At 42.7% G+C, this 23,060-nt stretch overlaps 1 protein-coding gene across 1 annotated transcript in view; it reads right to left on the bottom strand.

Annotated features, from left to right (window-relative positions):
- Positions 1–912: 912 nt before the first annotated feature.
- LOC126101245 (odorant receptor Or2-like) overlaps positions 913–23,060 on the bottom strand; it is a 249,127-nt gene continuing 226,979 nt past the window's right edge. Inside the window, exons 9-10 of the mRNA XM_049911932.1 lie at positions 8,809–8,964; positions 913–1,257 (exon numbers count right to left, since the gene is read on the bottom strand). Of these exons, the coding sequence (XP_049767889.1) occupies positions 1,201–1,257; positions 8,809–8,964 (213 nt within the window). The 3' untranslated portion in view covers positions 913–1,200. The remainder of the gene's footprint in view (positions 1,258–8,808; positions 8,965–23,060) is intronic.

Here is a 23,060-nt window from a genome sequence, read left to right on the forward strand (position 1 = left end):
CATTCTTCTGAACATAGCACAAATTTCAGATCAATTTTTCAGTAAAATAACTGGATTGGTTTGCCATCCTGCTAGGCGACTAGTGACAGACCCTTGAACTATGTGAGACTACAGCACCGCCAAATGGAATCCCCCTAAACACCGTGAATGGGCCAAGTAGTTGGTAGCTATATTACTGTAGGTGAATTCGAAATCTGACGTAGTAGAAAAAGTTAAAGTTTGCAGTTATATACTGAGGAAGATTTTACAAGATACTAGATGCAGTGTACTTCATTGAAGCGGGTGATGAAACCATTCTCTTCTGCTGATTTAAAGTGAAAATTTCACAGTAGCCTATTAATGAACAGAAGTGAAGAGATGTATAGGTAAATCATAGAAGCTGATTGTGTCAGTCTTCGAAATGATGTGTATAAAATGAAAACAATAACTTCGTTTAACATCCAGACACACACCATTAATTAAACATTCACAGGAAACATTAGAGATCGCATCAGATGATCAAACACTTTTACTAAAGTAGGTATGGAAAGATAGAAAAAAGTAAGCAAAAGACTAATGACTTCAGTGCTTAGTGTCCCTTCATACTGCAAGTATTGTTTACAAGAGTCAGTTTTGAGTGGCACGGATCTCCATTGGTACCAGCAACTACAAACTGTTATGTATTACATTCCTATCTTATAATTATGAATGGAGGACATATGAAATATTTTAAGCAATGTAGCATTCATTGCTGTGCTTCATTTAACTATGGAATTCCGAAAACATTTTGAAATAGATTTTCTTTGTAAGTTTCATTTATTTGACAGAAGGATAGTAAACGCTGATTCTAAAACTAGACGCACCTCTAGTATTAATTTGCATTTATTTTTTAATACGTTTACAAATAGACAATATTAGTGCAAATATGCTACCCAGTGCATATACAATCATATTAAACAAACTGGAAATGATGCAGTACTCTCTCTAGTCCTATTAGGCTTACTAATAATATATTCAACACAATAATCTACAAAGGCTTAAGTGTTTACAGAAGTTTTTCTAACGATGATTTACAAGGGTAAGTAATACAGTTCTCAGATAGTTTCATTCTTTGCATAATGACCAGCGAAATGAGTAGATTCCTAACACATACTGCTTGCAGAGATCGTTAAGTCCATATTCATCTTCATTGTGGAACATTCTCACAGAAGAAGCCACCCATCAACGCTTGTTGATCTGTCCCAGCAGCGCATAATACGAGTAAGATGCATTCACAAGCTGCAAAAAACACCGACATTAGATCGCTCTTAATCCTTCCAAAATACAATATAGTTTACAGCTAACTTTTAGGTGGCTTTGAGGACACATAATAGCAAGAATAACTGTTAATCTTTCATAGGCTAGAGTTGGGCACCTCTAATGGCACCATATACCATGTGCTATGTATTATAAATCATTTAATGTAAGCCACATATTTGGAATTTTGTCATTAACAACGTTAAGATACACAAATTTATTTCTTTGTCAAAAATTACAAATTTGATTCTTCATGCTGTTGAAATTTTGTTCATTTTACTACCGATAAAACTGCTCTTTCCAATATTTGACTTTTACAACATACGAGACTGTTAGTAATCTTCGTTGTAAAAGAAAGAAAACCTCGTACGTGAAATCTGTGCGTTGTATGGATTTGTATTAATACAGTGACAAAAAGGGTCAGTCAGTGGGGAGTTTACTTGCAGCATTGCTCAGCTGCATCCTCTTTTGACACTCAAACTTGCACGGGCATAAAACTACATTTTGACACAGTCAGTGCCACGTGTATATAAGGACAGGCCACCGCGACATTTGTACACTTGACAGCAGCAAAACAGGTCGCCCCATAGGATTCCAAGTCCTGACATCTGCAAGCTCTGGCAACACCGTAAGGATACAGAGGTGTCTGAAGGACGTTTCATCTCCCATCTCTCATTCGAGTACATACAGTGCTGTATCTACTCATAGACCAGTGGTAAACGCTGCGCAGTTTTGACGAAAAAGCCACGAGTTAGAGTCCATTCATTCCTTTTTCGTTTTTTAACCGCATTTCGTCTGTCTGCTGAAGATATCAGTCTGATGGAATCTCAAAGATAATCTGCTTCACTTCCTAACCCACTAATAGTTGCATAACCTTCTGCGCCAGAGTTCGTGGCTATGTCAAGATCAGAAGTGTTATGCCAGAGAGTTTCTACGCCCTAAAGCGGCCACCGGCCACGCGCCATTGGCTGCTGGACACCGGCCGCCCGTCCAGCCAGGTGAACGCGGCGTGGTGCGTCTGGAGCACACGCCTTCTCTCGCATCTGTAAGCATAAAACTTGTTATTTATTGTATTTTGATTTTCGACACGAGACAACTTCGATAATCAGGATGAACACTGCGCAGTTACACAACATGCTTAGTGATACGTTCGTATCAATATTTTGCTAAAACATCTGGATAACTCGTCAAGGCTCCGGTTGACAATGTCTGACCACCACAAGAGAATAGCGCCGTACTGTGCAGCAAGCACCTCGAAACACACTGACATCTGTGTCTGCCATCCCAGAACACGCAATGGACTCCCTGCAACATTCTGTCATCCCGTAACCTACAGGATGGAAATTAGCAGTCTCTGGGATAGGGAATTAGCGCTGCACGTGTAGGCTGCAGTTAACACACAACTCAAACGGCTGTGTTTGGACTGGTGCTGTGGCTGGGAAGTTTGGACTGCTGGTCAACGGCGTCGCAGCGTGTTCAGGAATGAATGTCAGTTCTGCACTGCCTCAGCCGCGCGAGATTAGCCGAGCGGTCTTGGGCACTGCAGTCATGGACTGTACGGCTGGTCCCGGCGGAGGTTCGAGTCCTCCCTCGGGCATGGGTGTGTGTGTTTGTCCTTAGGATAATTTAGCTTAAGTAGTGTGTAAGCTTAGGGACTGATGACCTTAGCTGTTAAGTCCCATAAGGTTCCACACACATTTGAACATTTTTTGAACTGCCTCAAACGACCGTCGTCGACTAGTATGGTGGCGACCTGGGAAGATGTCGCAGCCTTCTGAAGTTCTGGAGAGGCACAGCGATGTTATTGATAGTGTCACCGAGTGGAAACTCATTGAGTATAACTTCAGGTCACTGCTAGTAATGACTGAGGGAACTCTGACAGTACAACAGTACATCATGGACATTCTACGACCTCATGCACGTGCAGTGGGGCAGTATCGTGACGATAAATTTCAGCAGGACAATGCTTGTCTGCACGTGGTGTGTATATCTATGAATTGTTTGCATGATGTCGAGGTACTACAGTGGCCAGCAAGATCTCAGACCAGTCGCCGAGAGAGCACACGTGGGACCAGCACAGATGGCAATTCTATCCTAGTGCCAGCATCCAAGGTATCAAGTACCACTTACAACGGTTATATGCCAAGCTGCCACAGTACAGGATCCAACGGCTTGGTGACACCCTTTCAAACCGAATCAGTACATGTATACCAGCCAGAGGGTTGCAGTGCAACACTGATAAGTGGGCTCGTACTTCCAAGTTCTCAATAAATTTATTCATCTTACGAGGTGCATTCAAGTTCTAAGGCCTCCGATTTTTTTTCTAATTAACTACTCACCCGAAATCGATGAAACTGGCGTTACTTCTCAACGTAATCGCCCTGCAGACGTACACATTTTTCACGACGTTGACGCCATGATTCCATGGCAGCGGCGAAGGCTTCTTTAGGAGTCTGTTTTCACCACTGGAAAATCGTTGAGGCAATAGCAGCACGTCTGGTGAATGTGCGGCCACAGAGAGTCTCTTTCATTGTTGGAAAAAGCCAAAAGTCACTAGGAGCCAGGTCAGGTGAGTAGGGAGCATGAGGAATCACTTCAAAGTTGTTATCACGAAGAAACTGTTGCGTCACGTTAGCTCGATGTGCGGGTGCGTTGTCTTGGTGAAACAGCACACGCACAGCCCTTCCCAGGCGTTTTAGTTGCAGTGCAGGAACGAATTTGTTCTTCAAAACATTTTCGTAGGATGAATCTGTTACCGTAGTGCCCGTTGGAACACAATGGGTAAGGATTACGCCCTCGCTGTCCCAGAAAATGGACACCATCATTTTATCAGCACTGGCGGTTACCCGAAATTTTTTTGGTGGCGGTGAATCTGTGTGCTTCCATTGAGATGACAGGCGCTTTGTTTCTGGATTGAAAAATGGCACCCACGTCTCATCCATTGTCACAACCGACGAAAAGAAAGTCCCATTCATGCTGTCGTTGTGCGTCAACATTGCTTGGCAACATGCCACACGGGCAGCCATGTGGTCGTCCGTCAGCATTCGTGGCACCCACCTGGATGACACTTTTCACATTTTCAGGTCGTCGTGCAGGACTAAAAGGTATCAGATAGATTATATAATGGTAAGACAGAGATTTAGGAACCAAGTTTTAAATTGTAAGACATTTCCAGGGGCAGATGTGGACTCTGACCACAACCTATTGGTTATGACCTGTAGATTAAAACTGAAGAAACTGCAAAAAGGTGGGAATTTAAGGAGATGGGACCTGGATAAACTGAAAGAACCAGAGGTTGTAGAGAGTTTCAGGGAGAGCATAAGGGAACAATTGACAGGAATGGGGGAAAGAAATACAGTAGAAGAAGAATGGGTAGCTCTGAGGGATGAAGTAGTGAAGGCAGCAGAGGATCAAGTAGGTAAAAAGAAGAGGGCTAGTAGAAATCCTTGGGTAACAGAAGAAATATTGAATTTAATTGATGAAAGGAGAAAATATAAAAATGCAGTAAGTGAAGCAGGCACAAAGGAATACAAACGTCTCGAAAATGAGATTGACAGGAAGTGCAAAATGGCTAAGCAGGTATGACTAGAGGACAAATGTAAGAATGTAGAGGCTTATCTCACTAGGGGTAAGATAGATACTGCGTACAGGAAAATTAAAGAGACCTTTGGAGATAAGAGAACCACTTGTATGAACATCAAGAGCTCAGATGGAAACCCAGTTCTAAGTAAAGAAGGGAAAGCAGAAAGGTGGAAGGAGTATATAGAGGGTCTATACAAGGGCGATGTACTTGAGGAAAATATTATGGAAATGGAAGAGGATGTAGATGAAGATGAAATGGGAGATACGATACTGCGTGAAGAGTTTGACAGAGCACTGAAAGACCTGAGTCGAAACAAGGCCCCCGGAGTAGACAACATTCCATTGGAACTACTGGCGGCTTTGGGAGAGCCAGTCCTGACAAAACTCCACCATCTGGTGAGCAAGATGTATGAAACAGGCGAAATACCCTCAGACTTCAAGAAGAATATAATAATTCCAATCCCAAAGAAAGCAGGTGTGGACAGATGTGAAAATTACCGAACAATCAGTTTAATAAGCCACAGCTGCAAAATACTAACACGAATTCTTTACAGACGAATGGAAAAACTAGTAGAAGCCGACCTCGGGGAAGATCAGTTTGGATTCCGTAAAAATACTGGAACACGTGAGGCAATACTGACCTTACGACTTATCTTAGAAGAAAGATTAAGGAAAGGCAAACCTACGTTTCTAGCATTTGTAGACTTAGAGAAAGCTTTTGACAATGTTGACTGGAATACTCTCTTTCAAATTCTAAAGGTGGCAGGGTAAAATACAGGTAGCGAAAGGTTATTTACAATTTGTATAGAAACCAGATGGCAGTTATAAGAGTCGAATGGCATGAAAGGGAAGTAGTGGTTGGGAAGGGAGTAAGACAGGGTTGTAGCCTCTCCCCGATGTTATTCAATCTGTATATTGAGCAAGCAGTAAAGGAAACAAAAGAAAAATGCGGAGTAGGTATTAAAATCCATGGAGAAGAAATAAAAACTTTGAGGTTCGCCGATGACAATGTAATTCTGTCAGAGACAGCAAAGGACTTGGAAGAGCAGCTGAACGGAATGGATGGTGTCTTGAAAGGAGGATATAAGATGAACATCAACAAAAGCAAAACGAGGATAATGGAATGTAGCTGCATTAAGTCGGGTGATGTTGAGGGTATTAGATTAGGAAATGAGACACTTAAAGTAGTAAAGGAGTTTTGCTATTTGGGGAGCAAAATAACTGATGATGTTCGAAGTAGAGAGGATATAAAATGTAGACTGGCAATGGCAAGGAAAGCGTTTCTGAAGAAGAGAAATTTGTTAACATCGAGTATTGATTTAAGTGTCAGGAAGTCATTTCTGAAAGTATTTGTATGGAGTGTAGCCATGTATGGAAGTGAAACATGGACGGTAAATAGTTTGGACAAGAAGAGAATAGAAGCTTTCGAAATGTGGTGCTACAGAAGAATGCTGAAGATTAGATGGGTAGATCACATAACTAATGAGGAAGTATTGAATAGGATTGGGGAGAAGAGGAGTTTGTGGCACAACTTGACCAGAAGAAGGGATCGGTTGGTAGGACATGTTCTGAGGCATCAAGGCATCACCAATTTAGTATTGGAGGGCAGCGTGGAGGGTAAAAATCGCAGGGGGAGACCAAGAGATGAATACACTAAGCAGATTCAGAAGGATGTAGGTTGCAGTAGGTACTGGGAGATGAAGAAGCTTGCACAGGATAGAGTAGCATGGAGAGCGCATCAAACCAGTCTCAGGACTGAAGACCACAACAACAACAATGCAGGATTGTGTGCACGGAACCCACAGAAATGCCAACTGTGGAGACTATCTGTTCAACAGTCATTCGGCGATCCCCCAAAACAATTCTCTCCACTTTCTCGATCATGTCGTCAGACCGGCTTGTGCGAGCCCGAGGTTGTTTTGGTTTGTTGTCACACGATGTTCTGCCTTCATTAAACTGTCGCACCCACGAACGCACTTTCGACACATCCATAATTCCATCACCACATGTCTCCTTCAACTGTCGATGAATTTCAATTGGTTTCACACCACGCAAATTCAGAAAACGAATGATTGCACGCTGTTCAAATAAGCAAAACGTCGCCATTTTAAGTACAGGGTTATTACAAATGATTGAAGCGATTTCACAGCTCTACAATAACTTTATTATTTGAGATATCTTCACAATGCTTTGCACACACACACAAAAACTTAAAAAGTTTTTTTAGGCATTCACAAATGTTCGATATGTGCCCCTTTAGTGATTCGGTAGACATCAAGCCGATAATCAAGTTCCTCCCACACTCAGCGCACCATGTCCCCATCAATGAGTTCGAAAGCATCGTTGATGCGAGCTCGCAGTTCTGGCACGTTTCTTGGTAGAGGAGGTTTAAACACTGAATTTTTCACATAACACCACAGAAAGAAATCGCATGGGGCTAAGTCGGGAGAGCGTGGAGGCCATGACAAGAATTGCTGATCATGATCTCCACCACGACAGATCAATCGGTTTTCCAATCTCCTGTTTAAGAAATGCCGAACATCATGATGGAAGTGCGGTGGCGCACCATCCTGTTGAAAGATGAAGTCGGCGCTGTCGGTCTCCAGTTGTGGCATGAGCCAGTTTTCCAGCATGTCCACATACACGTGTCCTGTAACGTTTTTTTTCGCAGAAGAAAAAGGGGCCGTAAACTTTAAACCGTGAGATTGCACAAAACACGTTAACTTTTGGTGAATTGCGAATTTGCTGCACGAATGCGTGAGGATTCTCTACCGCCCAGATTCGCACATTGTGTCTGTTCACTTCACCATTAAGAAGAAATGTTGCTTCATCACTGAAAACAAGTTTCGCACTGATCGCATCCTCTTCCATGAGCTGTTGCAACCGCGCCGAAAATTCAAAGCGTTTGACTTTGTCATAGGGTGTCAGGGCTTGTAGCAATTGTAAACGGTAAGGCTTCTGCTTTAGCATTTTCCGTAAGATTTTCCAAACCGTCGGCTGTGGTACGTTTAGCTCCCTGCTTGCTTTATTTGTCGACTTCCGCGGGCTACGCGTGAAACTTGCCCGCACTGCAGGCCGACCCGTTGATTTCCCCTTACACAGGCATCCAGAAGCTTTAAACTGCGCATACCATCACCGAATGGAGTTATCAGTTGGTGGATCTTTGTTGAACTTCGTCCTGAACTGTCGTTGCACTGTTATGACTGACTGATGTGAGTGCATTTCAAGCACGACATACGCTTTCTCGGCTCCTGTCGCCATTTTGTCTCACTGCGCTCTCGAGCGCTGTGGTGGCAGAAGCCTGAAGTGCGGCTTCAGCCGAACAAAACTTTATGAGTTTTTCTACGTATCTGTAGTGTGTCGTGACCGTATGTCAATGAATGGAGCTACAGTGAATTTACGAAATCGCTTCAATCATTTGTAATAGCCCTGTATTTAAAACAGTTCTCATTCTCGCCGCTGGCGGTAAAATTCCATCTGCCGTACGGTGCTGCCATCTCTGGGACATATTGACAATGAACACGGCCTCATTTTAAAACATTCCGCATGTTTCTATCTCTTTCCAGTCCGGAGAAAAAAAAATCGGAGGCCTTAGAACTTGAATGCACCTCGTAGTAATAACATTACATACTCTCTCAACTAGAGAAGTTTCATTTCGTTTACTCCTCCCCTTCTGTTGTATCACTTTTTTGGTAAGGTGGTGTAGCTCTTCTGACTAAACCCTTCAAGTGAAATTTCCAGTTTTCCCAACACTGTTTCTTGAAAAGCTCACTGTATTCAAACTACTCTACCAATTTCTGAGGGCAGTTGTTTTATCAATGAAAAATCGCAAAATTTTTAAATCTATAGTAACCTCACATGTGAATACCGTCACCTAACGACCGTTTGTAAAAGATGGATAAACGAGCCTCGTACAGTGTCAGCGTAGAAGGCTGTATGGTGGACACTTGCCGAGACAAAGGTGGTCCTGTTGACTGGGTAGAGATGGCCGGCGGTGACGACGAGCTGCTGCTGCGCCCGGAAGATGACGATCGCCAGGGAGCGCTTGAAGCGCCTGCCGGCCTCCACCCACTGGCAGCTGTACGCCGCCACCGACAGCGCCTCCGCCTGTAGACAGCCAACACATTAGTCTGCCCCGTAGCGCGTACACCAGGTGTCAAGTGAACTGGAAGATTTCATAAATACGAGTATTACCGTGTAACAAAATACACTACAATCACATTTACAACCAGCCATAGACAAACCAGATAAACACCAAGGTGCAGGTACATGAAGGTGGCAAAAATCATTGGACTGCGATATATAAGGACAATGCATTGATGGACCTGTTGTAAGTAGGCTGTTTAGGTTTTTATGTTGGTAACGTCACCTAGCGCTCTGTATGAAAATCACTGGCTGCGCTGTCTGCAGTCTGTGGCTGGTGGGCATTGTTGAAATAGTCGCTATTGTAGTGTTGGGCAGTTGGCTGTTAACAGCGCGTAGCGTTGCGCAGTTGGAGGTGAGTCGCCAGCAGTGGTGGATGTGGGGAGAGAGATGGAGGAGTTTTGAGAGCGGATGATCTGGACGTGTGTCCATCAGAGAGAGTAAATTTGTGAGACTGGATGTCATGAACTGATATATATATCATGACTTTTGAACACTATTGAGGCGAATACACCTTTTGTTCTTTATCAAAATCTTTCATTTGCTAACGATGCCTATCAGTAGTTAGTGCCTTCAGTAGTTAGAATCTTTTATTTAGCTGGCAATAGTGGCGCTCGCTGTATTGTAGTAGTTCGAGCAATGAAGATTTTTGTGAGGTAAGTGATTCATGAAAGGTGTAGGTAATCGTTAGTCAGGGCCATTCTTTTGTAGGGATTATTAAAAGTCAGATTGCGTTGCGCTAAAAATATTTTGTGACAGTTTAGTGATGCTCAGAATAAGTAAAGAGAGAAATGTCTGAGTACTTTCAGTTTTGCTCAGCTGTTTGAAAATCAAATGGATTTACCAACACAGTAATTCACTAATTTTTCTAAGGGGACGTTTCACTGTCATTTGTACTCAGGTCATACATGTGAAAAGGTTTCCGACGTGATTATGATCGGGAATGAGCAGACTTTGAACTCGGAATGGCAGTTAGAATTAGACGCATGAGACATTTCATTTCGGAAATCGTTAGGGAATTCAACATTTAGAGATCCACAATATCAATAGTCTGCCGAGAATACCAGATTTAAGGCAATGCCTCTCACCAAGGAAAACGATGTGACCGACGGCCTTCACTTAACGAAGAGACAAGCAGCGCTGCGTGAAATAACAGCAAAAGTCAGTGTGGGACGTACGGCGAACGTATCCGTTGGGACAGCGCGGCGAAATGTGGCGTCAATAGGCTGTGGCAGCAGACGACCGACGCGAGTGCTTTTGCTAATAGCACGACATCACCGGCAGCTCTCATCTCGTGGGCGCGTGACCATATCGGTCGGACAGTAGACAACTGGAGAACTGTGGCCTGCTCAAATAATTCCAGTTTTCAGCTGGTAAAAGCTGATGGTAGGGTTCGAGTGTGGTGCTGACCCAACGAAGCCATGTTGTCCATAACAGTGTGGTCTGTGTTTACATTGAATGGACTCCGTCCTCAGGCCCACCTGAACCCATCATTCAGTGGGAATGAGGCCATGGACTTCGTATTCCCAACAACGATGGAACTTTTATGTGCCTAAGAAATACGCTATGTCACTGGGCCACAAGTGTTGGTGTTTGATTTGAAGAACATTCTGGACAGTTCGAGAGAATGGTTTGGCCATCCAGATCGGCCGACATGGCTACCGTCGAACATTTATGGAACATAATCGACAGGTCATTTCGTGGTCAAAATCCTGAGCAAGCAAACCTTTCGAAATTATGGACAGGAACAGAGGCGGAATGGCTCAGTATTTCTGCAGGGGACTTCAAACGACTTGTCGAGACCATGCCATGTTGAGGAGTCTCACAACGCAGAGGAAAAGGTGATCCCATACGATATTATGAGATATTCCATGAATTTTTTCACGTCGTCGTATATATCAGTTGGAATGTGAAGAATGCGAATGAGTGTGTCAGCGAATGACACGCGAAAATTTCAAAACTAGGTATAAAGAAAAATATAAGAAGTATGATGATAGCCATTTTACCTTCGCCAAACACCCGATAAAACGAAGATCCGAGATGCAACAGGACATGAAAATTATTAGTGAAAAATTGCAAAAAATGTCCTGACACTATAAAGAAACTTACATATTCAAAGAGATCTTGCAATTAACAAGAAAGCTATTAAGGATCCAACCAAAATATAAGCAATAACTCACTGATAATATTAGCCACTAAACAATAACAGATGTAAAAGATGTGAAACATAACCAGATTGGCCCCCTTCTTCTCTTTCTCTCTCTCTCTCTGGTTCAAAAAAATTGATCAAATGGCTCTGAGCACTATGGGACTTAACATCTGAGGTCATCAGTCCCCGAGAACTTAGAACTACTTAAACCTAACTAACCTAAGGACGACACACACATCCATGCCCGAGGCAGGATTCGAACCTGCGAACGTATCGGTCGCGCAGTTCCAGACTGAAGCGCCTAGAACCGCTCGGCCACACCGGCCGGCTCTCTCTTTCTCTCTTTCTCTCTCTCTCTCTCTCTCTCTCTCTCAAACACACACACACACACACACACACGCTCGCACGTGCATAAATCCAATCCACTTACATAAAGAGTAACACACTCACACAACAATACACACATAACAACTGACGCATACTCATAACAAATGAACAAACATCAAACATCAGACATCAAACATCCTGAAGTAAGTAGTCGAAAAAACGCCGAAAGCTGGTCACCTGGAGTATGCAGACTGAATAAAATAAAAATACATCTCCAATACGACAGTCTTGGATTGACAATATCAGATGTCGTAAGAAATACCAAATAATTTAAGGTCACTAAACTTGTGTTGCAAAAGTTGTTTCTAACATAACAAGAGAAAACATAACATAGTAACATAATTATAAGTACTGTATAAGGAATGTATTATATATTTAATACATAAAACAAACATGTACTATTACGTATTAGAGGCTTCTGAAGAAGCTTCACAAAAGAAGTGAAACACGTGTGGCAACCTATATCTTTCCGTACGAGCTCTGATTTCCCTTATTTTATCGTGGTGTTCGTTCCTCCCTATGTAGGTCGGTGTCAACAAAATATTTTTGCTTCGGGGGAGAAAGTTTGTGATTGAAATTTCGTGAGGAGATTCTGTCTTTACGAAAAACTCCTTTCTTTTAACGTTTTCCAGCCCAAATCCTGTATCATTTCTGTGACACTCTACCATATTTCGCGATAATACAGAACGTGCCGCCTTTCTTTGAACTTTTTCGATGTACTCCGTCAGTCCCAAACCGCGCAGCAGTATTCTAAAAGAGAACGGACAAGCGTAGTGTAGGCAGTGTCCTTAGTAGGTATGTTACATTTTCTAAGTGTCCTGCCAATAAAACGCAGTCTTTGGTTAGCCTTCCCCACAACAATTTCTATGTCTTCCTTCCAGTTTAAGTTGTTCATAATTGTAGTACCTAGGTATTTAGTTGAATTTACGGCTTTTAGATTAGAGTGATTTATCGTGTAACCGAAGTTTAACTCATGTGGATAACCTCACACTTTTCGTTATTCAGGCTCAACTGCCACTTTTCTCACCATTCAGATATTTTTTCTAAATCGTTTCGCAGTTTGTTTTGATCTTCTGATAATTTTATTAGTCGATAAACGACAGCGTCGTCTGCAAACAACCAAAGACGGCTGCTCAGATCGTCTCCCAAATCGTTTATATAGACACTTCACACAAGACCAGAATCTCATTTTTTTAAATGTTTTTTTTGTCAGATCTCGCGACCGAGTTTCGTTGTGGAAATTATTAAAACCATCTCGCTTTGAAAGCCATAATAAATTTCGAGCTTTGTAAGACTTCGCCTTCCTAGAGCATTAAACGTTCTTTTAAATTTGACATGCTGTTTTCGTTTATTTTATTTATTTATTTATTTATTGTTCCGTGGGACCAAATTAAGGAGAAGTCTCCATGGTCATGGAACGAGTCAATACATGAAATTATAACACGATATTAGAAACAGATAAAATGAAATATAAAAAAAAACATATTCAGGTGACAAGTCGTAAGTTTAAATAAAGAAAATCAGCACTGTAACACTGGAATTTGCTTAATTTTTCAGCTCTTCCAGGAACTCCTCCACAGAATAGAACGAGTGAGCCATGAGGAAACTCTTCAGTTTAGACTTAAAAGTGTTTGGGCTACTGCTAAGATTTTTGAGTTCTTGTGTTAGCTTATTGAAAATGGATGCAGCAGAATACTGCACTCCTTTCTGCACAAGAGTCCAGGAAGTGCATTCCACATGCAGATTTGATTTCTGCCTATTATTAACTGAGTGAAAGCTGCTAACTCGTGGGAACAGGCTAATATTGCTAACAACAAACGACATTAAAGAAAATATATACTGTGAGGGCAATGTCAGAATTCCCAGACTATTGAATAGGGTTCGACAAGAGGTTCTCGAACTTACACCACATATAGCTCGAACAGCCCGTTTTTGAGCCAAAAATACCCTTTTTGAATCAGAAGAATTACCCCAAAAAATTATACCATACGACATAAGCGTATGAAAATATGCGAAGTAGACAACTTTTCGTGTTGAATTTCAGATACTGTTATAATGGTAAAAAAAGCAGCTTGTCACAACAGCTTACTATCTATTCGAACGCCAAGGAACTTGAACTGTTCCGTCTCGCTTATAATATGCCCATTCTGTCTGATCAAAATATCGGTTCTTGTTGAATTGTTAGAAACTGTAAAAACTGTGTCTTAATGTGATTTAGCATCAAATTATTTTCCACAAGCCACGAACTTATTTCATGAATTACATTGTTTGTTACTGTTTCAATATTACACACAAGATCCTTCACTATCAAGCTGGTGTCATCAGCAAACAGAAATATTTTTGAATCACCTGTAATACTAGAAGGCATACCACTTATATAAATAAGAAACAGCAGTGGCTCCAGCACCGACCCTTGGGGAACGCCCCACTTAACAGTGCCCCATTGGGACTGAACATCACTACCACTCTCAATATTGCGGAGAATTACCTTCTGCTTTCTGTTCTTAAATTAAGAGGCGAACCAATTGTTAGCTGCTCCCCTTACTCCATAATTGTCCAACTTCTGCAGTAATATTTTGTGGTCAATACACTCAAAAGCCTTCGTTAAATCAAAGAAAACACCTAGAGTTCGCAACCTTCTATTTAATCCGTCCAAAACCTCACATAGAAAAGAGAATATAGCATTTTCAGTTGTTAAACCATTTCTAAAACCAAACTGAACATTTGACAGCAAATTATGTGAATTTAAATGCTCCAGTAACCTTGTATATACAACCTTCTCGATAACTTTAGCAAACACCGATGGCATAGAAATAGGTCTAAAATTGTCAACATTATCAATGTCTCCCTTTTTATAAAGTGGCTTCACTACCGAGTACTTTAATCGGTCAGGAAACCGACCACTCCTGAAGGAAAAGTTACAGATATGGCTAAGTACTGGGCGAACATACATAGAACAATACTTCAGTATTCTGTTAGATACCCCGTCATATCCATGAGAGTTCTTGGTCTTTAGTGATTTAATTATTAACTCAATCTCCCTCTTGTCAGTATCATGGAGGAGCATTTCAGGTAACAGTCTCGGAACACTTTTTTCTAAGAGCGCTATATGATTCCCTGTTGGGACTAGGTTTCTATTTAGTTCACCTGCTATATTCAGAAAGTGATTATTAAATACTGTACATATATGCGACTTATCAGTAACACGGACATTCCCACTACGCACTGATTTTATATCCTCGACCTGTCTCTGCAGACCAGCCACTTCCTTTACAACTGACCTTACGGTTTTAATTTTATCCTGAGACTTAGTTATTCTATCTGCATACCACATACTTTTTGCCTTCCTAATAAAATTTTTAAGCACCTTACAATACTGTATGTAATGGGCTGCTGCATTTAGATTTTGACTGTTTCTAACGTTTTGATATAATTGCGACTTTGTTCTACAAGATATTCTTATCCCTCTAGTCAGCCACCCAGGCTGCCTGTTTGTGCTAGTACCCTGTTTTGAACGTTCTAACGGAAAGCAACTTTCAAAGAGCATGAGATAAGTCTTGAGAAAAGCATTATATTTATCGTCTACTGTATCAGCGCTATAAACATCTTGCCACTCTTGTTCTTTGATAAGGTTTACAAAGGTCTCTGCAGCAACTGGATCAGCTTTCCTAAACAGCTGATGACTATATTTAAAACGTGTTGCAGCACAAAAATGTTTTAGAGTTAAAATTTGTGCATCATGATCTGAAAGGCCATTCACCTTTTTGCTAACAGAATGCCCTTCTAGTAATGAGGAATGAACAAAAATGTTGTCTATGGTGGTTCTACTGTTCCCTTGCACTCTCGTTGGAAAGAATACGGTTTGCATAAGATTATACGAATTAAAGAGGTCTACCAGCATCCTCTTCCTTGCACAATCACTTATACAATTAATATTGAAGTCACCACATATAACTAACTTTTTGTATTTCCTATAAAGTGAACCAAGAACCTCCTCTAGCTTTAGCAAAAAATGTTGTGAAATCGGAGTCTGGGGATCTATAAATAACAACAGTTAGAAGTTTAGCTCCGTTAAATTTAACCACACCTGCACAACATTCAAACACCTTTTCAGTGCAGTACTTTGAAATATCAATTGACTCAAATGGGATGCCGTTTTTCACATACATGGCTACTCCCCCACACCGCAAAGAGCTCCTCGAAAAGCTGTCAGCCAACCTGTATCCTGGTAAAGGAAGCCTCTGAATTATCTCCTTATTTAAGAAGTGTTCAGATATACCAATAATTTCAGAGTCAACATCTATAATCAGTTCAATAACTTTATCTCTAATACCTTGTATATTTTGATGAAATATACTAATTCCCTCATTACTCGGATACCTAAGCTTTGTCAAAAGTGGTTCCTTTGTTAGAGAGACTTCCCTTAAGCAGGAGTACCTATCATCTGACTTCAGTCTAAAAAGGTGCAGCTCTAACACCCACTACTGCAGGAATTTTCCCATGTGTGATCCCACCAACCCCACCTATGCTGTCACCTATAAGCTTTGCCAACCTCCCCTTCCCATACCTGTTGAGGTGGAAGCCATGTCTAGTGAAACCCGTCCTGCTGATAGACTCCACCGACACCACTGAAATGTGACCCTGCTTTCTGTCATCAGCGCACCCCCAAGTCTCATGTTATTACGCCTGACGGCTGTATTAAGATGAGGCCGATCGTGACGCTGAAAAAATTCCACGAAATGCACATTCGTGTTGCCAGTCTGAGTAGCTATCTTTTCCAGGTCACCATCTACACTCCTGGAAATTGAAATAAGAACACCGTGAATTCATTGTCCCAGGAAGGGGAAACTTTATTGACACATTCCTGGGGTCAGATACATCACATGATCACACTGACAGAACCACAGGCACATAGACACAGGCAACAGAGCATGCACAATGTCGGCACTAGTACAGTGTATATCCACCTTTCGCAGCAATGCAGGCTGCTATTCTCCCATGGAGACGATCGTAGAGATGCTGGATGTAGTCCTGTGGAACGGCTTGCCATGCCATTTCCACCTGGCGCCTCAGTTGGACCAGCGTTCGTGCTGGACGTGCAGACCGCGTGAGACGCTTCATCCAGTCCCAAACATGCTCAATGGTGGACAGATCCGGAGATCTTGCTGGCCAGGGTAGTTGACTTACACCTTCTAGAGCACGTTGGGTGGCACGGGATACATGCGGACGTGCATTGTCCTGTTGGAACAGCAAGTTCCCTTGCCGGTCTAGGAATGGTAGAACGATGGGTTCGATGACGGTTTGGATGTACCGTGCACTATTCAGTGTCCCCTCGACGATCACCAGTGGTGTACGGCCAGTGTAGGAGATCGCTCCCCACACCATGATGCCGGGTGTTGGCCCTGTGTGCCTCGGTCGTATGCAGTCCTGATTGTGGCGCTCACCTGCACGGCGCCAAACACGCATACGACCATCATTGGCACCAAGGCAGAAGCGACTCTCATCGCTGAAGACGACACGTCTCCATTCGTCCCTCCATTCACGCCTGTCGCGATACCACTGGGGGCGGGCTGCACGATGTTGGGGCGTGAGCGGAAGACGGCCTAACGGTGTGCGGGACCGTAGCCCAGCTTCATGGAGACGGTTGCGAATGGTCCTCGCCGATACCCCAGGAGCAACAGTGTCCCTAATTTGCTGGGAAGTGGCGGTGCGGTCCCCTACGGCACTGCGTAGGATCCTACGGTCTTGGCGTGCATCCGTGCGTCGCTGCGGTCCGGTCCCAGGTCGACGGGCACGTGCACCTTCCGCCGACCACTGGCGACAACATCGATGTACTGTGGAGACCTCACGCCCCACGTGTTGAGCAATTCGGCGGTACGTCCACCCGGCCTCCCGCATGCCCACTATACGCCCTCGCTCAAAGTCCGTCAACTGCACATACGGTTCACGTCCACGCTGTCGCGGCATGCTACCAGTGTTAAAGACTGCGATGGAGCTCCGTATGCCACGGCAAACTGGCTGACACTGACGGCGGCGGTGCACAAATGCTGCGCAGCTAGCGCCATTCGACGGCCAACACCGCGGTTCCTGGTGTGTCCGCTGTGCCGTGCGTGTGATCATTGCTTGTACAGCCCTCTCGCAGTGTCCGGAGCAAGTATGGTGGGTCTGACACACCGGTGTCAATGTGTTCTTTTTTCCATTTCCAGGAGTGTATGTTATACTCCCCATCCCTATCAATACTATTACCAGCCCCACCCACAATCACTACCTGATCCTCTTTAGTAAAATCCCTACATAACCCCCCTCTGTTAACAGCCACCTGAGCCAATCCTGCATTAGGCTTCACAATGTTGGTGACCTGGTACTCACTCCCCAGCACTTCCTGCAACTGCTGGCCTACACCTCTGCCATGAGAACTACCTAACAGCAGAACCTTCTTCTTCCTCTTCGACTTTGTAACTGTTCTAGCCACCGTAACTACTGAGGTCTGCTGCATGCTTCCTACATCTACAGCTACTAGAGATTCCTCTCCACTAGACTCTGACAGTTGGTCATATCTATTGTAAACACCAATAGTAAAACTATCTGAAAATATTCTTATATTGCTCATCCTATCTAGCTCCTCCTGTGCGTTTCTCAACTGCACCTGAAGGGACAGATCTTACGCTCCTGCTCCTCTATCAACTTACTCTTGCTACATAACCTGCAGTTCCAGGAGCGGATCTCACCACAATGCCCACTGGCTTCCCCACTGCATTCCCCCCAGTGAAAATACTTCGAACAAGTCTCACACCGCAATCCACTACTCACGAACCTACGGCAAAGCCCACACTTCTCACTCAAGGTAAAAGTTTAGTTTTTCTAAGTTCCGCTACTACAATAAGAATATGTTAAAAACCTGAATACAATAATCACAAACTTACTCTACAAGGGAAGTAACTTCTATTATTAACAGTATTAATAAACAACAAATGTGAATATAACAAAAGACTAATACAGAAAGAGAATCAAACGTCTAATGACACAGTAACGATGCTGAAAACAGTTCCCAAAAGGTTCTTCTGAAATTATTTCACCAGAAAACACAAAAAACTCCGGTTGAAGACTACTAAAGTTCCTAAATAAACCACTATAAACAAACAATTAATTAGTACTTAGCTTTAGAGCGCCGCTACAGCTGCAACTGGTCAGCGCGGAATGTAAACACAGGTAAGAGGTTACGTTGCTCGATACGAAACACTCACAAATATCAGGTCACAACACAAGAAAGGCAGAGGTGAATGAAGAAACCAGTAATACGTCACCTATATAGTAAATATTATCACAAAAACCGTTAAAATGTGTATCTGAAACCTAAAAATATATAAAAACTTGGAGAGCGATCTCACACGCAGTCACTCGCTTCGTTGCTCATGTAAAAGTGTTCTGACCTCTTAAGTGTACCACGGTAGGTTAGTTCCATCTCTTATTAATTTATTTGGCCTAAATCTTCCAGTTGTCGACGATAATGTTTCCTTGAATTCAAACTGCATCTCGTCTACACTTATACTGCTAGTTCAGGTAGAATGGATAGTGTCTCTTAGGAAGGCGTCAAGCAAATTACCTCTGCTCTTTTAAATACATATATTTTACTTTTATCTTTTTCGTGTTTGGATATTACGGTATTCAGTATTGCTACAACAATCTTGTGGTTACTAATCCCTGTATACGCCATTCCGCCATGATGCTCCTTATTTCCTCAGGATTATTTGTCGCTAGGAGGGTAAGTACATTTTCACAATAGTTACACATACAGTGGGCTCCTGAACTAACTGCTTTTAGTACAATCTCGGATGAAGTTTTATGCCTACCAGTGGCTTTGAATGTGTATTTTTGCCAGCTTAGTTAGGGTAGAATGAAGTCACCGCCAACTGTAACTCTTTGAGTCAGGTACATATTTGAGATGATGCTCACATTTTCTTTCAATCTTTCAACAGCTGTGTCATCTGACTCAGGGGACGCCGATAAAAGAAGTCAATTATGGCCAGAAATTTATTCCGGTTGTCAAGCATGACGTCTTATCAATACTAACTCACAGGAACCATCTACTTCAATTTCACTACAAGATAAACTACTACTAACAGTAAAAACATGCCGTCACGTTAGTCCTTCTAAAGACCGATAGATCTTTTGTAAAAATTTCAGATGAATTTAACGTCGACTTTAGTCAACTTCTTTCTCGAAGCTCTCTAACCTAAAAAACCATTCAATGCACTGTACACAGGCCCTGCTACCCATGTAGCTGCCTCTTTTGTGTTATGAACCCCTGATCTATTAAGTGGAACCCGACTACCCACCATTCTCTGCCGCAAGGCGAGGGATCCGCAGTGTACACGACCGCTGAACGCCTAAACCTCTGATTTGGACCCTATACCAAAGGTCCGCAATAGCCCCTACCGAATATTCAACAGACGCTGAATTCTGCCTTGACCTCGCAAGGATGACTGGCGGTCTTGATCAATTCAGGCAGGCGCCGGAAAACACAGAGAATCTCTTTCGATCCAAAGCGACACAGAACATCTTTACCGACTTGATCCACCACCCGCGATTGGCTGCACCGTGCGCTTTTTATTGCATCCAGAACGACTCGTTCCACATCTGGAATGATTCTCCCCTTCCCCCTCTGCCAGGAGACCCCATTACTCATCTAGCACTGGGGCTTCGAATTACTAGTAAACCCACCCACTGTGACTGCCCAGAGACAGGACAAGCGACTGCATCTCGCTCAGGATCTTTGTCAGCTGGAGATACTACCTGAGACCTTTTTGTCAGACAAACCGGTAAGGCCTTATGAGCCACTCCTTGGAAAATCTTTCGCTGCCTGCCACACCTTGGAACGACTTCCCAAGCGACCACATGTGAGGGTTCAACCTCAGTACGGGCAGTAACCAGGACGGCCACAGTAGTGGACCAGTCGGGAGACATGTAGAACATGCTGGACGTCCCTTGGGACCACCACGTGCACCCCTCCCCCCTTCCCCAGAACTATGCCCATTGGTGACAGACCCAAAATGAGCGACTGAATCCAGCGCTGCCTGGAGCTGGCAGTGGAGTGTTACTAACTCAGCTCGCATTCAAACACAGCAACCACAGTCCCTACCGATACTAAAGATGGCGGAAACATACGCTACATAATCATTAAAATTAAGACAGAAAGGAATTGCAGACACTAGCTGCAATTAGGCTTTCATTTAATCAATGGGGAAAGTTGAAAAATTTGTGCTGCAGGGTCTCCTGCTTTATAAGTAGATGCCCTGATCAATATTTCAACAAAAAAAATTAAGCTCATTTCGTTCGTTGTTGTTCCTTGCATTTGCTTGGGGCGGACGTCCCATGACACCGGGTCAAGTTAATTGTAGATCCATTCGCTCAGCTTTTTTTATTACAGAGAGCAGCGAATCCTCTGACCTAACACGCTGAGCTGCCGTAAGCCGTCCGTAAACGCAGGTCATCGCTGGCACAGACTGGAAAGAACAGACACCATATATGTATAATTATTAAACTGGCGAACTGCGCATAGCAAATACACAAACATGTGATAAACTTAAAAATTAAACTACTATGGACACAGGTGAATGAAAGCATTCCACTTCTAGTTAGAAGCTCGTAAAAAAGTTCACAAACGAACGATCTATCCTCCTGTGGTGGTGCAGGAACGGGGCTTCTGACTTATAAATATCTATTGCAATTAACTGCTCTTCCAATTCCTTTGCTGTCTGTCACAGAATTACAGTGTCACTGGCAGCTCTCACAGTTTTCATTTCTTCTCTCTCAACTTTAATTAGCTTTCCAGAATTTTCCTTGGTTTCTTTTACTGCTTTCCCAATGTACTGACACACTAAAAATGGGGTTAGGCTGCACCATGTCTCACTCCCCTCTTGGCTATTGCTCCGTTTCATGTCCTTCGGTTCTCATAACTGTAGTCTCGTATTTGTACAAAGCGTGTATAAACCTTTGTCCCTTATTTTTTATCGCTGCTACTTTCAGAATTTGTTTTGCTGTAAATAATGCCAAAATCAGGCGCGGCTCGTGGTTTCCAACGTCACCAGAACCAAGATTTCAGGAGAGGCAGCGGCACTATCACACTCTAGTCAGACGTTTACGTATTGTATATTCATCCCGTTTTATAATCAACTACTAAATAACGCCAAAAGCCAATCCCAAGATAAAATCTATAAGAAGTTTATTCATCCCAACGTCACATTTCCCAACAGTTTAGCACAACGAATCGTAATAAAACACACATTTTGGAGAGATCTTTAATGCGATGTATGTTAGCTTCACTGCATGCTTAATTTTTTTGGTATTTTTATTTATAAACTTCAAATGTTTAGTTTTTTGTGTGCTTAAACTGCGGCGTTTATGAATATGCAGGACGAAATAGTGATGTTTCAATGACGTCACGGATCTTGTGCTGTGACTGACATGAGTAATCCGAGCAACCGCCACGGTGATTTACATGCCGTATTCACATTTGTGTGTTACAGAAATATGCATTTTAAGTGATATAGGGCACACAACCACTTAGCTTCATTATACATTGGTCTATTAAAATTCTGTATAAACCCTTGCCTCGATTTACACAGATTTTTTCCTTGATTCATGTTTACATCGGGTCTGGACATACCAAGTTCCTTTACATTGGTCCCAACCGCATGTTCCAAAATTTTATCTGATAAACTGCACACTGAATTCATATTGTGCTGCTTTGGAGCTCGTGGTATGCTGCTGTTATTCGCAAGAACGTAAAACTCACTAAACCCATGCATAATACTCTCACACAAGAAAACTTCTAATAACGCACGTTACCCGCAGTCAGCAAGCAAGGAAGCTAAAATAACAGGACATAATAGCTCAAGGGGCATATTGTGTGCGCATTTTCCCTGTAATCATTCGCGAAACTCTCGCTACATGGTGACACTTACGTCTCCTTACAGTCTCTCTGGTGCGCTCTGGCGAGACATTTGCAAGCTTACTCCAACGGTTGATAGAATACTCAATGGCAGAAACAAAAAAACTGGCTAAAACTCTATAAAAACATCAATACTAAACGTCTATTAATGACTCAATTAAGCAAAATAGTTATACACAGAGATAGGGGTTCGATAGCGAAATTTCAGCAACTCTGTTCATTCCCTTTTGATGTATGCACTGGAACGTGAAAATTTTGCGCAGATTGTTAGATGATCCTTAGGCGGGAACACCAGAGACTTCGAGATGCCCAGCTGTACTCCGAGGACGCCACGCCCTAAAACCTCCGTTACATAGAGCTAAGCGGCAGCGTTAAGACTAGCTACTACCAGTTCAATCATCAATCGATGGCACATATCACCAGTTCCAAAAACGTTGGCCATCATTAATTAAATCTAAGAGCCAAATATTAGAAATGCATTCTGCTAATTTAAATTCTGTAATAAGTCATTGAAAAATGTTTTAATAGATAATATGGAGCGGCTCCGCTTCAGAGCCTTTAATTACGGACCGT

Source organism: Schistocerca cancellata, chromosome 9 (assembly GCF_023864275.1).
Source record: "Schistocerca cancellata isolate TAMUIC-IGC-003103 chromosome 9, iqSchCanc2.1, whole genome shotgun sequence".
In the NCBI taxonomy this organism is placed as follows: Eukaryota; Metazoa; Arthropoda; class Insecta; order Orthoptera; family Acrididae; genus Schistocerca; species Schistocerca cancellata.